At 46.3% G+C, this 22891-nt stretch overlaps 1 protein-coding gene across 1 annotated transcript in view; it reads left to right on the plus strand.

Moving 5' to 3' along the window:
* The window catches only part of RAB10 (RAB10, member RAS oncogene family), a 482537-nt gene that overhangs the window by 375051 nt on the left and 84595 nt on the right, over positions 1-22891 (plus strand). Inside the window, exon 5 of the mRNA XM_069605573.1 lies at positions 4195-4296. Within this exon, the coding sequence (XP_069461674.1) occupies positions 4195-4296 (102 nt within the window). The remainder of the gene's footprint in view (positions 1-4194; positions 4297-22891) is intronic.

Raw genomic sequence — 22891 nt, forward strand, 5'->3', positions numbered from 1 at the left:
TGCTGAGTAAGCACTGGATCACCTGAAAGTCACCTGCCACTTCCTCCACAGACTGGGGCTTTTCCCTCAAGTTTACGAAGTCACAAATGACACCTCAACTGCTCCAATATATAGGAGTTGTATTAGACACATCCCTGGGAAAGAGCTCGCCTCCCAGTTCGAGGGCTCAAGACATTCTTCAGATGGTTTCCAAATTCCAAAATCTTCAGGACTACGACTTCTTAAGGTTACTCGGCTTCATGGCATCCTGCATCTTCCTGGTGCCGGAGGCACGGCGGAGGATGAGATCCCTTCAATGGGCTCTAAAGACTCAATGGTCTGTTCTCAGGTCAAATGACGGATCTTCTCCAGATTCCGAACAAGGTCCGACATGATCCTCTATGGTGGACTTGTTCAGAGAATATCCTGAAAGGACAACTTTTTTGGCAACCATGGCCAGAGATCACAGTACTGACGGACGCCTCACTCATGGGGTGGGGAGCTCATGCCAACGATCTGACAATCAGCGGTCGCTGGTCTCTATCGGAGTCCAAACTACACATCAACCTTTTAGAGCTGAGAGCAATCAAGACTAGCACTGAAAGCTTTCCTGCCGTCTGTCAGGGGTAAAAATGTCCTGATAATGACGGACAACACAGTGGCCATGCATTATCTAAAGAGGTGGTGGTGTAGGGTCGGTACCTCTGTGCAGAGAGGCAATGCAGCTCTGGTATTGGACAATTCAGGAAGGAATCTTTAACGGCAGTTCATCTAACCGGGGAGGAGAATGACTGCAGATGCTCTGAGCAGGCAGAACACGGTGTCCCACGAATGGGAATTGGCTCAGGAAGTCATTCAAGAGATCTTTGCCCTGTCGGGAACCCCTCAAGTGGACAGATTTGTGACCAGAATCAACCGGAATTGCGAAAGGTATTGCTAAAGGGAATTTCCACCGAGAGGAGCCCTGGGGGACGCGTTCGTGGTTGAGTGGAATTTCCCACTATTGTATGCGTTCCCTCTGATTCCCGTCATTCCTCAGGTCATCAGGAGAGAGACGCTTTGGGAGCTGCATGATCCTAATTGCCCCAGATTGGGCCAGGAGAACGTGGCACCCGGACCGTCTAGACATTTCCATCTGTCCCCCAGTACGTCTCCCTCGGAGAGAACCTTCTCTCACAAATGGAGGGTCAGGTTCTCCATCCAGAGGTCAAAACGCTCAACCTTCATGCTTGGTATCTGAAAGGCTGAGATACAAGAATTGGGACCTTCCAGATGATGTCATGGAGGTGTTGCTTTCGGCAAGAAGGCCAGCAACAAAGTCTCTATACTGTTGCAGTTGGAAAATGTTTTGCAACTGGTGCAGAGAAAAGAATGTCGATCCTTTTCTATGTTCTATTTCGGAAGTACTGTCCTTCCTCCTGTCCCTAGCACATAGTTCTAAATGTTGGAACCATTAAAGGTTATTTTACGGCGCTTTCCATCTTCAACCGCTCGTCTGAAGAATGCTCCTATTTCAAAATTCCTTTTGGTAGTGCAATTCCTAAAAGGACTCACTAATGTGTTCCCTCCTTGCCCATTTCAAGTGCCAATTTGGGATCTCAATCTGGTCCTAAAATTCTTAATGTGTGCTCCTTTTGAGCCTTTGCACACTTGGCCATTAAGATTACTGACATGTAAAACTGCTTTCCTAGTTGCTTTAACATCTGCAAGAAAAGTGAGCGAGAAGGCACTGTCTTCTGGGCCATGCTATACTGTGTTCCTTAAGGTTAGAGTTGTGTTGAGGGTTAAACCCTCATTTTTACCTAAAGTGGTGTCTGATTTTCATTTAAGTCAGAAAATTGTTTTACCCACATTCTATCCTCCACCTCATCCTAGTAAGGTGGAGGAAAGATTACACAGGTTGGATCCAAAAAGAGCTTTAAGCTTTTACATCTCTAGGCTTTCCAAGCTTGGAAGGGACAATCAACTGTTTATCGGCTACACAGGAAGGAAATTGGGTCAATCAGTGACGAAGCAAATAATATCACGCTGGATTGTGCTTTGCATTTCAGAATGCTACAGATTAGCACAAAAAGACCCACCAGAAGGTCTAAGGACTCATTCCACCAGAGGCATCGCCTCTTCGACAGCCCTACAAAGAGGTGTTCCTATAAGGTCCATTTGTGAAGTAGCAACTTGGTCTTCGCTGCATACTTTTTCAAAATTCTATAGTCTGGATGCTTCCCAGTCTAAGGAGCTGAATTTTGGTAAAGCAGTACTATATTCAGCAATCTAAGGCTTTCGAAAAATGTAACCCCTCTTCCAGAGAAACTCTCCATACTGCTTTGGGAGTCTATCTAAGATGAGGAATACGTTGGAGGACACAATCCACTCGAAGAACAAGTTACTTACCAACTGGTAACGTTCTTTCGATTGGATGTTCCTCCAACGTATTCCTCATCGCCCTCCCAACCTACCCCTCTGTAGATTTTTCCGGGTTATTGCCACTTCAACTCTCGCAAGGCGAATATCTGTCTGCCGGCTCAATCTACACAGTGCAAAATCAATAGTAAAAGGGGGAAAAACAGAACTGAGGCCAACGGGCGCCACACGTGCTACTTATAACACCCAATGACGTCACCCTTGACGGAGGCCTTCGAGGGACTATCGACTGGACGACATCGGCACCCTCTGCCAGTGTTTTGCCGAAGCAGCTAAAGCGGGATGGAATACGTTTAATATGAGGAATATGTTGGAGGAACATCCAATTGAAAGAACGTTACCAGTTGGTAAGTAACTTGTTCATTTATTGCAATTAATAAAATGTATCTTAAAGAATCAATAATTCTTCTTGACCTGTCTACTGCCATTGACGCTGTCTGCCCCTCTGACCTCCATTAATGCTCTTTTCTTGGAATTCACGATCGACCCCTTGCCTGGATCGAATCCTACATGGTGCTGCACCAATTCGGTCTCCTGGAACACCACCTCTCAACTCACTTCTGTAACTGTTGGTGTTCCACAAGGCTCTGTCTTGGGTCCCCTCCTCTTTACACTCTCCACCTCGGCTCTTGGGGGCCCTATTCTTTTCATTTGGGTTATCGTACCAACTTTTCACGGACGACACCCAAATCATATCTTTTCCTGAATTCTCCTTGGATTGCTCTCATAATTTCCAACCGTCTCTGCAATTAAATATTGGATGGCTCTGCGCACTGATGTTGAACTCTACCAGAAGAGGTGCTCCTCTTCCCTGCCAAATACTCTCTCGTCGCTTCCTCTGCCTATCCAGTCCCCACCTGAAACTCTCACCAACTCTTCTTCAGCTAGAACCTTCTACTTTCATCGCCAAAAGAACGAATGCAGCGACTAAATATTAGGAAAATCAGTCACCCCTTTCCTTTTGAACACCAGCAATCATCTCCAACACTCTTCTCTAAACTGGACCACTGTACCTGCCTCCTTTTTGGTCTCCCCAACTATGCTTTCTGCCCTCTCAACAAGATCATTAACTTTGCTACCAGGACTCTTTGAACCCCCTCACTTCACACCTAACTTTAAAGCGGATAATGGTAAGTCTTTTTGACCAGCAAATCTATTTTAGGAAGAAAAAGATTCTGAGGGGTGTTGACTTGCAGGATCATTCTGGGTACCTGTACATGTATAATAAAGATACAGGAACACTCCTGTCAATGCTTTTTTCATTTAAGAACTTGTAATACTCTGGACCAACCACTTGATGGACCATGCAATGCATGTGATTGTAAAACAGATAAAGGCCTTGGAGTACTATTGGTAAAAGCATTGTCGGTGGCATTTACACTTCCTAAATGGAGCCTATCGATACCTACATTTCTTTTTGTAACTAAGTGTATTATGTGTAATATGGGCCATCCAATAAAAGGTTCTCTATGCAGCACATGCAAAGGTAACTGTTTCACTTATAGCAAACTTATTTAATCCACACACACCCTGACAATTACTGTTTTTGGGAGGAGCCTGTAGTTTTGACCTTGCATAAGTTAAAACATAGCGTTTGCATTTGAATATGAAGACAGTGCTCTTTAGTGGAGTAGCCCCTTTTTGTAGCGACTGAAGCACACTTGTTTAACGATTCGGCAAATGCAGTGTTGGGCATTGCCTGCAAAATGGAAAAAACGGAGGAGCATGTTGCATTGAGTAAAACTATTGCAAACGTTGATTAACTGGAGTGTCCTATTTTTTTTTTTTTTCCAGATCGCTAGGGAGCATGGGATAAGGTTTTTCGAAACTAGCGCAAAAGCAAATGTAAACATAGAGAAGGCATTCCTCACGTTAGCAGAAGATATTCTTCGAAAGGTAAGTGTCAAGGTTTACACTGTGGGTTCAGACTTGCCAAAGCGCCTCATAGTGCTACACTAATGTAGTTCATTTCAACATGAATTAACTTTAGTTTACTCTATTGCTAATTTGTTAGGTCACCTCCACGCACTGCATTCAGGGTCAGGTAGGGTACATGGAAGTATATTGACATTGCTTGATTTAAAGAGTTTGAATTATCTTTAGCGCCTTTGTCCCAGCCTCCATGTTCCTATTCCATGCCCACACATGCATCTTAATAGTGTCTGCAAGGGGTCCTTGTTGGCCCTGACTCAAATGGCTGTTTTTCTTGGGAGCACCAGACAAAGCTGCAAACCTGCACAAACAGGCCAGGGTTCCTCAGAACTATTTTCAGACTAGCCACACAAGAGATATTGGCACACAGCTAAGCCCTTCCTAGCTGGGGCTGCCATTACTTCACAGAATACACTGGTGTCGAAAGCTGTGGCATTGCTCTAAGGTTGGCTAAGGGAATGGACAGACCTGAGAGGAACCGCACCCTATAGTGGGGGTGATTTTCATCTACCTGGAACCATATGCTGGATTTAACAGCAGCCAGAGGGGAGTCCAAGCTCTTTCGTGGCACTGGTTTCTGTTCCCATGTCATGCTTTTGTAAACTGCTGAATGAAGTTAAGGTTTGGGTGCACTCAAAGCAGTAGTTAAGTGTGGTCTACTCTTACACTGAGTGTCCAATACATTTTGTGCCTTGATGCCCATGGGCATGTGGTAAGTTTTAAAAATGAAGTAATAATTTGGACCAAGCCCCTCAATGAGTGTCCCTTTTGGATTACTGTCTTGGGTTCAAAATGGCAAAACATCAGTGGAAAGCCAGATCAATTTAAAACCCCCTGTAGAGAAAGCAGGGTCCCAAATGGGGGGGGGGGGGGGGTTGGGGTGGCCCTGAGAGCTATTTGGCTCCTGCTTGTTGCCGAAGACTGGCTGGCTTTGTGTCTATCAGGCCAACTGTCACTCACGCACACGTATACACACACACGCACACGTATACACACACACGCACACGTATACACACACACGCACACGTATGCACACACGCACACGTATGCACACACGCACACGTATGCACACACGCACACGTATGCACACACGCACACGTATGCACACACGCGTATGCACACACGCACACGTATGCACACACGCGTATGCACACACGCACACGTATGCACACACGCACACGTATGCACACACGCACACGTATGCACACACGTATACACACGTACACACGTGTGTGTATGTATATATATATATACACACACACACACACACACGGTCAATAATAATGGATGAAATTAAAAGTTTTGCATCTTATGTTGATGTTAGATTTGCGGAAACAGTATGCACTAGCTCCTTATTCCCCAGTGCTAGTTCCTGGTCATTGTCTAATCCTGGATACACAGGAGCTACTTTTAGCTGCTTAGCCAATCGTAATTTCAATACCTGGAAAAGATGGAGAGGGGATGTAAAACTGTCCAGATTTGTAAATGCAAATGTGATTAGGAAGTCAGAAAAAAATTGAAACGGTGGTAGAACTAGTTTTGTGGGCAGATTCGTCCAAAGGGGCTGTAAGCAGATGAGTTACCAGCTAAAAAGGATGAGATTCTGTCAGTATTACTTGCAGAGGTATTAACAGGGATCCAGAAATTAAATTAATAGGCTGGGCTAATAAAAGGGACAGAACCCTGCTGTGGAAAAGGGGGGGCTACTGCGTTGGTATTGCGCTCTGTAGAGCTGAGGCTTGGGCTTTTGAAGACCGCCATCAAGCAGGTTGTTTTGGTGGCTAATCACTGCATTCTGATTTCCACTGACATTAACCAGGCAACCTTGGACCCCAAATGAGCAATATTGGTAAATGAGTTGAATATGAGTGATTTACTGCTTGCTCAGGAAGCGGTTAGAGCCTTTCCGAAGGCTGTGGGTGACTGAGGTGGGTAAGTGTCTTTGCTTGTCTGGATTGATAGTTTTGATTCTCCAGCATGGGGTCTGGCATGGATTCACATGCTCATGAGAAAATCTTATTTTTTCGGTTTAATCGAGCCTCAAGCTCCACCGTTTCTACTTCCGATAACGGGGACCCGTTTTGGAATTCTTCTACGCCCCTCAAGGGTAAAAATGGAGAAAAACATATATTTCCTATGTCTGAGGGGTTTCTCTGCCTCAACTAAAGTACTAATGGGTTTGTCAGAATGTCCTTGTTACTAGAGTCCACCGTCCTGTCAACGTCACTGTTGCTTACACTTATGACTAAACTAAAGGTTGTGCCAATGTTCTTGGTCCAGGAGAATGACTCCCTTTGTCTTGACTGAGTGGCCCAGTTCTAGTTGGCAGTTCCTCATCCGGGGGGGAATGACTCCCTTCCCCTGATTTTAATACTTAACCAACAACGGATTGCTGATCCTTTAACACTCTGCATCAGAAAAGTTCACTATTTCTTCACTCCAGGGGAATGGCTCCCTTCCCCTGAATCACTGGTTTGGTCCTCCATGTAAGCTCGACTACTAGGAGAATGTCTCCCTTCTCCCAGCCTCCTTTGACTTTTGTTCAGTTCTCAGGCTAGTTCACTCTTTGCAACACCATTGGTAATGTCTCCCTTCCCCTGGCCTTTCTCAGAATGCAACCTTCCACTGGTTTGTTGTGGCAGACCTGGTTCACCCTCCTGGCAGACACTGCCCTGAAGATTACTTTAACTGATGCCCATATGTCGAGGGAATTTCATATGCCCCCACACCCATTTTCTGCTGCCTCTGCAACAGTTTCGTGGTCCCCCCAACCATCCTGAGAACTTTTGTACCTTTTTAGGTTTAGTAGTCGGCGTCTTCTGGTTGGAATTGGGTTTCTCCTTTTCTTCGTTCGGGTCTTTTGCGGCTTCCGTGGGCCCCTGGCAACCAGTGGTGTCTCTGCAGTCATTGGTCCCCTGCAGGCTGTCTCCCTCGCGGTCTTGCTCCTGTAATCGCCTGGACCTCGGTTTCGCCAGCTTCTTGCCCAGTCCATCCATGTTACTGGATAGACGCCTGAGCCTAGTTTGTCGTTGCCCGGACAGAAGCATTCTCCCCTTCCCACACCGGACTATCTTCTTGCTCGTGGTTCCTCCTGGGAGGGTCTGACAAAAGGTTAAGTAATTCCTTGCTCTTTATGATGTTTGTTTGTTTGTTTATTTGATATAGCGCAAAACCAAACCCGCAGGTAGCCGGGCGCAAGCATTTACAAGGTGACTTGAGAACTTAGTTACAATGACAAGCAAAAGATATGCAATGACACACAAAAATAGGCAGTGGGGTAGTTCAGCAGTGTTACAGTCTGAGTATACTTATACAGATGATGCCATGTATCGGAGGCATGCAATGCTAGGTAACAATCAGCCACAGTTTTGTAGTTTCGGACAGAACCAGTGAAATTCCTAGATGATGGCAGTGGTGGACGGGTCCCTAAAGGAGGTCAAGTTAACAAAGGGCATAGTCAGGGGGTGACACTCAAGACGAGTGGTTCTAGTAGAGGGGGGTGATCCCGTTAGATGTCATTTGATCGTATCCATGAAAGAACCTTACGCCTGAAACTTGGATAAGGTTGGTCCTTTCTAAGTTCTAAGGGGAGTTTGTTCCAGGTTTGGGCAGCTATGACTGGAAAGCTGGCGCCGCCAGCTGTACTCTTTTTGTATCTGGGCACCATCAGGGTATAAGCGTTGGTCATTCTTGTGGGGCGGTTTGAAATTCTCTTGTTAAGCCTATTTGCTAGGTAGGGGGGAGCTATATTGTTAAGCCCTTTCGACGTGAGCGAGAGAGTTTTGAGGGTGATTCTGTCTTTAATTTTTAGCCAGTGGATATTCCTTCTGGAGGTAGAGACATGGCCTCTGTTGGGAATGTTTAAGGCTACTCTAAGAGCATTGTTTTGGAGTGTTTGGAGTTTGTTGAGGATATACTTGTTGGATCCCGCATATAGAGCATTGCAGTAGTCCAGTCTGGATATGATAAGTGCATTAGCTAAGGTAATGCAGCTAGCCTCTGTTAGGAATGGTCTGCAAGCTCGGATCAGTTTACAAGTATAGGCGGTGGAGGAGGCTAGGGAGTTGATTTGTTTCTTAAAGGTGAGTGCTGAGTCCAGATAAACTCCCAGGGTTTTAACTGCAGGCATCACTTTAATGAAGTTATTATCGATGTTAAATGAGGCATAGTTTGGGTCAAGTTTTTTAATCGCTGTCTCTGTGCCGAGGATCAGGATCTCCGTTTTGTCGTCATTCAGGCAGAGGCCATGGGATGCCATCCAAGCCTGAATGAGGAGATATATCTTGTTTACCAGAGCTGAGTCTTCCAAGAAGTTACCCGAAAGGGGGATCAGGATCTGAGTGTCATCTGCGTAATTAGTGTAGATGACACCCAGTCTATCCAACTTGTCAAACAAAGGTTTGGTAAAGATGTTATACATAGTGGGGGATACACATGATCCCTGGGGGACACCGCAGGAGACTTGTATGGGATCGGCAGCTGCTAGGGGGGAGAAGACTCTCATTGTCCGGTTAGCAAGGAAGGATTGTACCCAGCTTATGGCATCACTTGAGAAATGGGCAGCGGAGCCAAGGTGATTGCATAAAACTGCATGATCTACCAAGTCAAAGGCTGCCGATAGGTCAAGGAGGAGTAGCATAGCTGATTTTCCATTGTCCTTCAACTCGTCGATTTGAGTCTTGAGGTCAATCAGGGCTGTTTCGGTGCCGTGAAGGGGACGGAAGCCGGATTGTCGTGAGCCCAGAAGGTTGTTAGTTTCAAGATAGTCCTGAATTTGCAGGTAAGCTACCCTGTCGATGATTTTGAGTAGGAATGGGACAGTGGTGATGGGTCTGTAATTTGTCGGGATGGAAGGGTCGAGGGTTTGTTTTTTTAGCAAAGGTAGGACCCAGGACTGTTTAAGGTTATTGGGGACTAGGTTGGTCTTGAAGGAGGCGTTAATCAGTTTGGAGATGAAGGGAGATAGGTCTCTCGCAGCATCTTTTATAATTTGGGCAGGGCAGTTATCTCCTTTACAATTAGAGGGCTTAAGGGAGAGTATAATTTTTTCTGTTTCTAGTATGGTTATCTGTTTGAAACTAAAGGGGTGAGGGGTGTTGTTGGGCTGGTTTAGGGAGGGCTGTGCCTTAGAGATAGGCTCCACTGGTGATAGCAATGCAGCTTTTTTGATGGCAATTTTGGTTTGAAGAGAACTGATTTTTCCTGCAAGGGCATTTTGTATATTGGTGCACCAAATCTTATTTTTAGGAGTATTATCAGTTTGTGGTATGGGTGATTCCATTTCCCGGAGGATGGAGAATAATTCCTTAGTATCAGATTTGGCTTTAGCTATTCTGTCGTTGTAGGTATTCTTTTTAGTGTTAGTAATTTCCTTTTTGTACCGTTTGGCATGGGTAGCTAACTTGATTTTATTCTCCTCAGTAGGCGAATGTCGCCAGATTGATTGCAATTTTCTTTTTTGGGTTCGGAGGTCTTTCAGTTGAGGAGTGAACCAGTTATTCAGGTGTGAGAGTTGTTTACTTTTACGGACTTTGGTAGGGGCGATCAGATCTAATGCCTTAGTCATAGTGCTATTGTAGGTTTCCACAAGTAGGGTCGGGTCTGTGATGTTGTCTACGTTGCTAAGGGTGGGGAGAAGGTGTGGAAGGAGGTGTTCTGCTGTGATGTCTTTTTTACTTCTAGTGGGAAGTGGCGGGGCCATAATTATAGGTTTAGGGTGGGTAAGGTCGAGTGAGGCAGAGAATGAGATTAAATGGTGGTCTGTCCATATTTGAGTAGTTATGCTAGTGATACTGGTGTTACAGTTCAAGTCAGCAACCCAATCTAGGGTCCTACCGTTAGAGTGTGTGGGGGTAGTGACTTTTTGCGTTAATCCATAATCATGCAGTAGTGTGGCGACAGATGTGGCATGTTTATCATTATGGTCATTGAAGCCAAGGTTAAAGTCTCCTAATAGTAGGATTTGCGCATGGTCTTTTGTATTGTTAGTCAGGATACTAGTTAGGTCGTCCTCGAAAGTTCCTAGTGGGCCAGGTGGTCTGTAGATCACATAGATGGTGAGAGTACGGTTGCATGAGAGTTGGAGTTTGGCAGCAAGGAGTTCACAGGACAGTGATGTCGTTGTGGTGACTAGTCTAATAGGCAAGTTAGCTTTGTGGATGATAGCTAAGCCACCTCCTTTGGTATTAGGTCTGTCAACTCTTAGCAGTTGGTAGCCATCTGGTATTGCTAGCATAATAGCAGGGCCCGCAGCCTCATGGAGCCAAGTTTCAGTTATGAACAGCAAGTCTAAATTATCATTAGTTAGGATGTCTGAAATCTCAGTGGCGTGGGCTACCATAGATCTAGCATTAATGAGGGATCCAGTTAACAAAAGGGTGCTAGTTGGTATGGTAGTGGGGGGTTGCATCTTTTTGGTTGAGGTAGCTACTTGAGATATAATCTGCTTGGGCGGTGAGACACCTAGAAGGAGAGGAGTAGGCTTGGGGTGATGTGAACGTTTGTTCGTTGGGTTAGTTAGGTTGGTATAGCCCCTGAATGTGTGGTAGGATGATGGTTCATGTAGATAGGACAGTCTGGCCCTTAGTCTCATGTTTCTATCTTTAGGTGGGCAAGAGGCAATGAGTGCAAGGGCCATGATAGTGAGGAGGCTAAATGCAAGGTGTACTGTATACTTTTGGGTAGTTTTCATTATAGTGGTGGTCAATGAGTACCTGAGTTAGTTAGTACAAGTTAGGCTAGGACCTGGCCCTGCATGGACTTGTGTAGTTAGACAGTGTGCTGGAAGTAGGGTGGACTGGGCACGTGCAATTATGCTATGAGCTACCAAGTCCTAGACAAATGCAGATTGGGCAAGGTACTGGGCATAGGCTGACTAGACAGGTACAGATATGCTAAGAACTACAAAGGCAAGGTTAAATACAGTCGCAAATTCAGGTAAGTAGGAGGCAATATGGTAGCAGGGTCTGTCTAGGTATGACAATCACAGATTAGGCTAGAAACGTTATGCAGCTAAGAACTAAGGCAACTAGCAGTGGTATTGTTTCCGTGGTCACTTAAAATTGCTACAATAAGGTGGGAGCAGCCGCAATACGCCTCAATCATATAGCATTACTGTAATATACATGGCATTAGTACTACAAGTTAGTACTATAAAGTGGGAGCAACAGCAATACGCCTCAATCATAACATTACTGTAATATACAAGGCATTAGTCCTACAGGTGTAGGTATATAATTTTTCAGGTGGATAATTCGCTAGTGGAGAGTGGTGAAACAGCTTCAACATAGTCTGACATACGTGATACGATATGAGGGGCCCTAAAAAGTGAGGCAGCAGTGCAAATGACCCACGTACGGGCAATGATGGCTAGAATGCTCATTCAAGTTCTTAAGAGGGCTCTTCATTCTTCTGCACCTTCTCAAAGTCGCAGTACCTGTCAAGGAGGTCTTCATTGGGTCATACCCTTTCTTACTAGGCTCAGTAACTGTATGGTATTCAGTCTCTCATATATATACATGGACGTGCGTGGTATGTAAGTGAAGGTGACACTCATGGACTGAGGGGAGGTAAAGGAAGTGGCTGGAGATGGTTGTCCTTGTCCCCAGACGCCTCTCCCCACGAGATCCTTCCGCTGTGTACCACCCCCATGGTGACTATTGGGTACCAACCTCACCTCCCTGGCCTCATGGGAAGGGGGATCACCCCCGGGTAGAAGTGACTACATCTAAGGATTTGTCACAATTCCTAATTCTGCCCTATTATTGCTCTCAATCCCAGATTGGGCCTTTGATGTTTTCAGTGGAGTTTGGACCCATTACGAAATTGCAGCAGATACTTCAACTTGTGGATTCTTTTGTTTGGGGGAATTCATTTAAGCATAGCTATTGGAGTTGGTTTCGGTAAAATGTGTTTCTTGTTGCCGTCTTGTGTTGATCAAACATGCTATAATTTTACACCCAGTTGAAAAAGCAGGCAACTTCAATTGATAAATTGGACCTACATTGCAGATGTGGCAAAACTAGATGTTCCTTAGTGAAATGGGCAAGAAGTTAAATCTTCACTGCTGTAATTACCATACCCCTGCTTCATAACCACAAGTATTTTACCTCTAATCTGTACATCATTATTGGAGTTTCATGTCATGAGGGGTTTGCGGAACCTTTAACTAGATGTGCTTGACTACATAACTATGCCTTTCCTTTTCCCCCCCTTCTTGGTTCCCTTTGGTTTGTCACCGCTATCACAATCCTGCGCTATGGACAGGACTGCATTCAGATTTTGTTCTTACTGTAAGGCAAAAGTTCTGTGTAAAGACTAGTGCCGTCGGTGCACTGGGTGTCTTCCCATCGATCACAATAAGGTGGCCTGTAAGCACCTACGTCCAAAAACTGTTAAGGAGGGTGGTTTGAAGCAGTGGGCTGCCTACGGTACGTCGCAGGCCACGAGTAGTTCCCCTGCCGCCACAGCCGCAGAGTGTGGTGAAGAGGTTAGCGATGACCAAGGCTCCATTTCAGAGGCCATTGACCTTACGGCGGAGAGTTCTCGCACCGCAGCGTCCGTCCCCGCCCCGGATGGGCACGAGGAGAGTCCTTCTATGGGGACTGTACTTCCCAGCGACAGGGATGCACCCGATTCCCACACAAAGCACACAACCCGCGGTTCTGTTTTGGCGGTGCAGTCGAAGCTCTTCAAAGCGGCAACAGGCGCGTCGGATTCTTCGGTGATGCCTGCTGATCTTTATGATCTGCAGCCCTCCCCGCAACTGCGACAGCGACATGCCTCCGCACAGTCCAAGAGTAAGGGTGCTAGCACCAACATGCGGCCATCGAGACGCCTCGGATGAAAGCGCTGACACCGCTTAAGACCCCAGTTCGCCCTAAATCCACTGCACAGCCACCGGCTCAACCTACACACCTCCCTATAACCCAGAGCATCAGCAATAGTATCTGAGAGCCCTTTGTTTTTATCTAAGACTTTAGGGGAAACATCTCGACCTTCTAGTGAGGAAAATCATCAAGGAGACACCTTTCCTCCTCTGGTTTGTCATCATGGACCAGAGAGAAGTTTGAGGGGTGCATGAACACAGGAGAAGTTTGTTGAATTCTCAGAGGTTTGCTCCAAAGAGGCCTCGTGAGGAGTTCCCGTATACGCCTATGGCCAAGTTTCAGAGGACCTTTGATGCTCCTCATTAAGAGACTGTTTATGACCTTACTGATGATGAGGTTCCTATGGATCCCTATGTACAGGATGATCCTTTTGGGGACCCTACTAATCCTGCTGATCCCATAGAAGGTTGGGAAGACAACCATCCGGTTGATCAGCCTTGGGCATCCCCTATGCTGGACCCCGACACCCTATGTATGGACTCCTCCTACCACACGGTCAAGTCTCACCTGTGGATGATCAGATGGCGTTTAACGCGATCTTAAAGAAGGCAGCTGAACATTTCCAAATCGCCACACAGGAGGCTGTGCCGGATTCAGATTTTGTTGAAGACCTAAAAAGGAAAAACCTCCTGCCAGTCAGGCCATCCCATTACTGAACTCTATTAAGAAACGTCTGGCTCCTTCATTGTTAACACCAGCTCAAACCATGGCTGTTTGGAGCATGCCACTCCAGATTCCCTGGTAGTTAGAACGAGGAAGAGGGTGGGTGTACGTGTGAGGCACCACCTGATAAGGAATCCAAAAAAGTGTATGCACTGGGAAAGAGGGTTACGACTGCTGCAGCGTTCTCCACCCGCATAGCCAACACCACACTGTTGGCTAGCTATTCAGATGTTCAGTGGAACCTGCTGCAAGAGGTCCCCGAACCATTCAGGCTTGTCTGGTTGCAATTGCTTCTGAGGGCAAGCAGGTGAATCACAACACTCTTAAAAATACTTTGGACGCTACTGAAACAGCAGGCAGGACTTTATCCCAGGGTACCATTCTAAAACTGCACACCTGGTTGAGGAACTCCGGGTTTAAGCCTGAAACCCAGGCATCCTTAATAAACAAGCCGATTGAGGTGACCAACTTGCTCGGCTAGGCCGTTGACGAGGCACTTGAGATAGCTAAAAAGGAACATAAGATTTTCGACCTTGAGCCAGATAACTCAAAGACCTTCCCAACAGCGAGGGGGCAGCTCTCGTTCCTTTCGTGGGCAATCTCGCTCCCCTCACAACCAGCATGGTTCAGGAAACAACTGGTCCTCAGGACAAGGATCGAACACCACCACCACCACCACGTATCCACCTAGAGGACAACGACGTGGGAAAAGTAGGGGCTGGAATTCCACCCTCGGAGGCTCCCCGGCCTCAGGCCAGAAATTACCCTCAGATCTGGGTCCTCTCCCATTCCTCCCTGGTCGGGGGGGACACCTAACCTCATTCCTTCATGCATGGGAGGGGATAACAGACCAGTGGGTACTCACGACCGTCACTCACAGGTACTGCATAGAATTTTGCCGGCCACCTCAATTCAGACCGCCGGAACACCTACGCATCCTGCTGCAAGAGATCGAGATCCTGCAGGAAAAGGGCGCCATAGAAGTTGTCCCTCTTCCATGTACCCAAAAAGGATCTCGCCATGCGCCCCTTGCTAGACTTGCGCCCAGCGAACAAATAAACCTCAAAAATGTTGCCTGCGCACAGAAAATAGCTAAGGTTCATGATGGACAAGCACAATCAGTTCAAAGTACTTCCCTTCGGCATTGCTTCAGCACCAAGGGTGTTTATGAAGGTACTGATACTGGCAGTGGAAGCAGCGCACTTGCGCAGAGAAGCAGTTACGGTTAACCCTTACCTCGACGACTGGCTCATAACAGGTGATTCCTACGAACACTCCAAAGACGATAGACCTTTTATTCAGCCTAGGAATCTCCATCAACTAGAGGCAATCCAGCCTAGACCCCAGTCAAGTCAAGCAGCTTCTAGGGGTTCTAATTCAGACAGAAGACTGCCTCGTCTTCCTCTTCAACGAGAGGGTTCAAAACATGCTGTTTCAGGTCCCTCAGTATGTAGCCGGTCGGGAGGTGATGGTACGCAAAGCCATGCGACTGATAAAAATGATGGCGTCCTGCATTTACTTAGTTCCACACGTGCGCCTGTGCATGTGTCCCATGCGAGAGTAGCTCAACAGCCAGTGGTGTCAGGCCAGCGGACACCGGGGTGATCTAGTGGTGGTCTCGCCAGCCCTTCTCTCTCTGCAGTGGTGGTTGAGGGAGAACCTCTTGAAAGGGAAAGGCCTTCACCATCCCGTAGTAGAAGCCACTCACGACAGACTCCTCTCTCGTGGTGGGGGGTGGTATGAGGGACTCGGCTGCTTCAACAGACCACGCACAGCGTGTGGTCCTCAGAAGTAGCATCCAACCACATAAGTCTGGAATGGTTAGCTGTATTCAAAGCACTGAAAGCCTTTCAGACAGCTGCAGGGGAAGACTGTCCTGATCCTCTGACAGCACCACGGCCATGTACTACCTGAACATGCAAGGGGGCGCACACTCCAGGGCTATCCAAGCTGTCCCAGAACCTTTGGAAATGGGCTCTCAAACACAGGATGTTCCTGTTGTCAGAACACGTTCCGGGGAACTCAATCTTCTGGTGGGCGTGCTCAGCAGACACTTCCCACTGCCCATAGAGTATGACTGACTACACGAAGACCTATTCTCCAACGTTTTAACACAATGGGGCTCCCCTGAGATCGACTTATTCGCAACTCTGGAGAACGCTCAATGCCAAGATTACGCCTCCAGGTACCCCCAGAACCGGTCCAAGGGGGAACGTTCTCTGGATAACATGGTCAAGAAACCAGTCACCATGATATTGGTGGCCCCCATGTGGGCCCGGTAACCCTGCTTCTCTCATCTCATGGAGATGTCCCTATCTCCTCCATTGAACCTACCTTGCCCATACATGTCATCTCAAAACAGGGGGGGAAACACTTCACCCATGCCCGCAAACCCTGAATTTAGTGGCCTGGCTCCTGAGGTCACAGTAAATGGAAGCACTTGGTTATCTGGTGCTATTCCAAGGGCGTCCATCCCATTTGACTGCTGTCCTGCGCACATTGTATTGTATCTGACTCACTAACAGACTCGGGCCTGGTCTTTAATTCCATGAAGGTTCACTTAGCTGCTTTCTCAGCCTACACTACGTCACAACAGAAAGTGTCGTGGTGGAAAATACCATTTATTAAGGCTTTCATGGAAGGGGTTAAGGATTCACCCCCCCCCCACCCCATTTATAACCTGGCTCCCGAAGTTTCAGCGAGATTCGGAAGACCGTGCACTGGCTCGAGGTCCCAGGGTATTGGGGTATTGCAGCAAGCAATGCAAGGTCGCAGCAACACCACGGATGGCTCAAAATGCAGGTCGTCTTGAGTCTAGTGGGTCTCACGAGACTCGGGGTCGTCTTTTTCGGAGTCCCCAGGTCGATTGGAAGGAAGGGCTATAGCAAGCTCCGGTTACACAGCAGGTTCTCCGCTCGCTGGAAATCGTCTGAGCCGCTTTTCCTTAATCTTCCTCTTCGTTTTTGGTTCAAGTGGTCGACTTTCCTTCAGCTTCCAGGTTTGCAGTATTTATCAGGAACTACAGCACAACCTCTGCATTATCTCCCCCATTTTACAAGAAGGGGCGGTCTGGTTGTCAAATCAGGACAGCCAGCCCCCCATTGGGGTTTTGTCCCCATTCAAGCAAGGCGTAAGACAAAGGGCTGGGGAGTTTTGGACTCCTCCCTCACTTCCTGGTCTCTGACAGACTGGAGCCTGGACGGGGAGTCCAGGGGACTCCCGCAGAAGATAAAAATCACCCACAGGAATTTCCCCCCCTGGATGTCAGGGGAAGGAACAAGAATCACTAAAATGGCAAAAAAAAGACGGGGGCCATTTTGGTAGAAATTGGCACCCTTGGGTCCGTTTACTGCCGCTGTGAACACAGCCTGCAATAAAGGTGCAGCAAATTAATACAAGGTATCACTGCCACCAGCCATTGAAGGTAGGCTTGTCACTAACAGAATTTTTACAATGTGTATCCCCTTTCACATTAAAACTGTGTCTCCCCCAGCACTCCACATAAGGTGGAGTGTGCTGGTTTCACTTAACAAAATGTAAAAGGTATCCAAAGATTCTTTCTATCCTTGGGAACTGTAGTTCTCTCAAGGTTAGCAAAAGAAAGTTAAAAGGGGAGCCCCTAGGGCAACCCAGCAACAACAGGCACTTATTCTCAATAAATTGTTAAAGAGGATAACTTTAAAAAGACATTATGGAGAGTCTTAAAAATTACACCCATAAAAAGAGTTAAAGATTATGTGAGTGTGGAAAAAGGTTCCCACTCATTGAAGTATTAAGAAAAAATATCCGACTAGTAAAGCAAAGTTCTGGGGTTGACCCAGGTCAAAGATTTACCAGTTCTGTAAAATTCTTACCCAACAGCCTTCCTAGTGGTACCCTGGGGTCTTTCAGTTCTAGACCCTTTTGTTAGTTAAGAGACCAGGTGGTTCTGTGCACTCACCCTCGATTTGCGCCTACATTTATTTCCAGGTTCCATGTGAACTAATCAATAGAACTGGCTACATTCTTCCATAACCCCACTAACGTGGCTGAAAGATGCCTACACACATTAGATGTTTGCAGGGCAGTCATGTTTTACCTGGAAAGAACTCCACCACTAAGAAAGGCAAACTAGTCTTTTGTTTCATTGGCAGCTGGTAGAGAAGGGGATCATGTCTCTAAATCAGCCATCTCAAGGTGGATTGTCAATTGCATCACACTGTCTCTCTTGCTAAGAGAGAACTGCCCTGCAAGCCTAGAGCCCAGTCTGATCGAGGCACTGGGGCTTCCATAGCATTCATTACAAATGTTCCCCTAGAGTCCATTTGCAAAGCGGCAACCTGGAGTTCTGTACACACCTTTACAAAACACTATTGCCTAGACACTCATTCTAAGACCGATTCTCAGGTGGGATCAGCAGTACGAAGACCTCTTTTCTCTACTGTTCCTTCTCACAACCCACCTCCAGCTCTGGGTACTGCTCGTTAGTCTGTGCACAGCATGTGATTCTAAGTAGAATAACAAGCATCAGAAGACATCCATTAATTACCGTAATAGCATTTCTTATGATTGTATCTGCTTAGATTCACATGCGCCCACCCTTCCTCCCCGCTCGGGTGGAAGGAACGGACGTCTTACTGTCTCTCTTTTATATAATCACTCACGATAGTCATTGGGCTCCCTCATGGCAGAAAAAATACAATCATAGGGACCTTGACTTGTGAGTGATTTTGGGTACTCTACACGTCACGTTAGGGATAGCGTCACAGGCGTGCCCATGTCAATGTCCCCTTCCGATCCTCGAAAGACAAATTCCAATACTCTGTGGTTATCACTGGATGTCAGACTATATGCACGGCATGTGAATCTAAGCAGATAAAATAATCAGAAATGCTATTACGGTAAGTAATGCATGTCAGTCAAAGGTTTTTCCGTTATGTATTTTAGATCGCAAGTCAGTAGCCACAGACAATATTGGACTGACATACCGGAAACTATAGATTTTCTGGTGGGCCTCGGTGCCATGAACCTCTGTGTGTGTGTAGCCTAGATTACTTCTCCTCTTACCCTCTATTGCGCCAAACTCCCTTCTTTTCATCCCCCAAAGTCCTTTGTTGCATTTAACTGTTTAATGCCTATATTGTAGAAATGTGATTTAAAATGCACTATTTGTCCCCCCGTTATCACTCACTATACAAAGGGACATTGAAAGATGCTCTAGACTCACCATCTCTTGGATGGGCCACATGAACACCATCAAGATGGTAATCCTGCCAAAGTTGCTCTATTTATTCCAGATGCTCCCCATTTGATTGCTCAAGGAATACTTCACTGCCTCCAAGAAACCCTCCTTACCTTCCTATGGCAAAACAAGAAGCCCAGGGTTCCCTGAACTTTGCTCCATCTCCAAAAAGACAATGGAGGGGTGGGACTCCCAGAATTGGAGCTGTATTATAGGGCGGCCCAATTCCAAGTACTAGTGCCACACCTTAGACAGCAGGTAGGCCTAGATAATTATCACCTCTGCCCATTCAACGTAGGAGAATGGCTCTGGGTGCCTGGACCACAACTGCTAAATAGAATGAAGAATCACTTATCCTCTGAACCATATGGGCAGTGTGGTAACCAAATAAAGGATCACGATCTGGCCCTCACCCTTAGGACATCTATGAGTACCAGGGATTCGGGACTCAATCCCAGACCCGGGAGTTTCCAATCATGGTATGAGGCAGGTCTCGAAAGAGCTGGAAAACTCTGGAGAAATAAGACCATCAACATCCAGGAGCTCGAGGAAGCTCTGGGATTAGGCCCACTCTTGGTGTTCCAATACTTGAAGCTAAAAGGGGTCATGACCCGAGAGGTCTGGAAAGATGAGTTACGGAGGGACATCAGCCCATTTGAAAAAATCCTGGACACCTGCACAGGCTCTATGGGCCTTATAAGTGTGATGTACACGGCACTATTGGAGGTTGACACGCCTCCCTCAGCCATAATAAAGAATAAATGGGAAGTAGATCTGGGAAGGCATCTCTCCCAGAAGATGTGGCTCCAGATTTGTAGGAGGACTGCGAAAACCTCTCTTGTCAGTATAAATTGCATGGTGTTAAATAATTGTATAGATGGCTGTATGGCCCGCCCAGATTGGCCAGGATGTATCGAGATGTAAGCCCATACTGCTGGTGGGTTTGTGGCCAGAAGGCAGACTACTGGCATATGTGGTGAATTGTAGGGCAGTCAAAGCATACTGAGAGAAGTGCTCAGATGGATTTAAGAGCTAGATGGGGAGAAAAGGGAGAAACGGCTGCTTATGATCTTATTTGGTTTGGTTGAGTTGGTAGAAGCGATAGTTAAGGTACCTAAAATGATACTCTTGCTGGTTGCAAGGGCCTGTCTCACGACTGTTTTGAAAACAGCAAGCCTACCTACTAAAGCTGAATGGATCGGTGTCTCCGAAACATATTTAGAATGGACAACTTGACTACTGCCCTCCATGGGGACGGTACCTCCATCGATGAGGAATGGTCTGAATTTCGTGCCAAATATATCACGTGAGGAATGTGTGCGATACGATAAAGTGTAGTAATCTGATCTGACAAAGCCCACGAAAAGTTAGGTTGAACTATTACGTGCCACTGGTTAATTTAATGGTCAAGCCAAATTACTTTATCGCCAGATAACGGGACACTACGACTTTTCCTACAGTGATATGGGAAGGGGCGGGGGGTGGGGATCTGAGGTTATTGGTTATTTGAAGTGATAATGAAACATGTCTTTTATATGGTTGACACCGGGTGTTATGGTTTCAGCCTTCTCTTACTTCATGTCAAGTTTCACAAATATGTTTGTATTGAAAATTGAAACATCCCTTTGAAAAAATCAAAAAAATTAAATTTGGAAAAAATAAAATGCACTATTTGGACTAATTTCCAAATTGTCTTGTCAGAATCCCTAACCTTAAGGGTGGAGTTTGTGGATTTTTAAAGGTGTGTGGCATGCTTGCACAATGTAGAACGCGACCACTTTGGAAAGCATTTCCAGGGCCACTGTTGATTCTCAGTCCACCACAGGCTAAATCTCCATCCTAATACCAGTCTAATTTTTGTTTTGGCATTGTTGTGAAATATGTATCCAGCACATAAAACTGGTAGGATATGGTTGCATCTTTGTAGACCTTTTCCCAGACCTACCTGTCCTCAAATGGTCATTTGCTAAATGGTAGCATTTCCATCAGACCTAATGGACCTAATACATGGCATAGTAATGTCTTCTTTGTGCTAAGTATTATCTTTCTACCCAGCTTTTCAGGCTGCGTAGACCTTTCTCTATTAAGTTTGATACACCTGCAATAATAAACTGTTGATGGTAATCTTACCAAACAGGCATTTTAATTTTCGAATAAATCTTCACTCCTATATAGCTCATATTGAGCTTCTTCAAAGTTGGCAGATAACTAGGGAGCTCTATGGCACAAGGCTGTAAAGTGATTTTCCCTTGATCATACATTGAGAAGTGGCAAAACTAGCATCTCAGCATGTATGTTAAATACACATGGGGCTTGCATGCTGGAAGATAATAAATTGGAATGCAACAAGGCTTTAGTATGAACATGCACATTTTGAATGAGCTACATTTGACTTTTCAAGACCGGTGCAACTCAGTTTAAAATCAATACTTTGGCACTGAGTTTTAAAAATGATGGTTTAACATGTGTGACCAATGAGTAAAATGTTTAATTGTTTATCAGTATGATAGTTCACTGTAACATGTGATGGTTTCCAGTTACACCTTTATTGAATTCGTGCTTGGTGGACCAATGCTTTTTTGTCCTTGGAAAAGGACCACTTAAAGATTACATCCCCCAGTACATCTAGTTTTCCAGGTGCTGACCAAATTTCAGGGGTGGGAGTCCAGGACACCAAAGGACCCTTGTTCCAGGAACTCCATCTCTGAAGTTGGCTGTCCTTCGAAGATTATCAATGACTGTTGGAACACCTTCAGAGCTTGCCCAGCAACTCTGAATGTAATTGCAGCCCAAGGTAGCGCGCCAGCCCATCTGGTTTGCAGCTGCTGGCACCAGTGGTTGGATGGCTATGCCCTGAAGATGTTCTTGTCCTGAAACCACCACTAGGGATTGGAAGCAATGTATGTGTTGGGGAGATGTATCATTTGTATGCTTCATCCCCCCCTACCAGTGAGACCCCAACACTTTTTGCTGTACTTCTGGACCTTTTTCTTTCAATCCTGAATGAGTGGAGCCTTTTTCCACTTGTTCGTTCTTGTGGGCTGACTTTTGGAACTCCATTGTTTGTATTCTAGCTGTACTATGGAGTCTGTCTGCTCCATAGCTCTTAAAGGCATCTGTGTTTTTAATACTGCTGCACACAGCTCCTCATAGGCAGTGTTGCGGGGGACCCTTAGGGTCCTCCACTAAGATTCCTGTTACTATATCCTCTAGTTGCTACCATTCAGTAAGGATAGAGACTTGGTATCTCTCCCAAAACTCAGTAGTCGGAAGGATTGGGACAAACCTCCTTCAGTGGAGTGCCAAAGGGATACCTAGTCCCATTTATCTCTGCTCATGTGACTTTTTAGTCACATAGGCAATCTCCTAGTTATGGCTGGTTGCAGTGGCGTGTTCTGCCAACTATTGTGTAGTTTCAATACTGTAGGCTATGTCCATGGCCTCGGTAGTGCACAATAGAGGCACCCAAGTACCAACTTGGGGGGGCCTACATTTTCTTTCTCCTTTTTGGCACTGTTACTAGCATGGTTATTTGTTAGCCCTTCTACCATTCTGGATGGGGGAGGTCAATGTATGTGTTTTGCTTTTGGCAGGAACCCTTGGGAGTCCCTGCCTAGGTTCCAGAGTGTCTTGTTGGGCAGGAAGTGGGGGAGGAGTCTTCTCCCCCTCCCCCCCCTGTCCTTTGTCTGCCACCCCTGCTGTACTTTGTCTGCTACAGTGCCTGAATAGGACAAGCTCCCACAGGGGGTCTCGCTGTCCTGATTGTACAGCCCAACGCCTCTTTCTG

Source organism: Ambystoma mexicanum, chromosome 4p, assembly GCF_040938575.1.
Source record: "Ambystoma mexicanum isolate Mex_15411 chromosome 4p, UKY_AmexF1_1, whole genome shotgun sequence".
Classification (NCBI taxonomy): Eukaryota; Metazoa; Chordata; class Amphibia; order Caudata; family Ambystomatidae; genus Ambystoma; species Ambystoma mexicanum.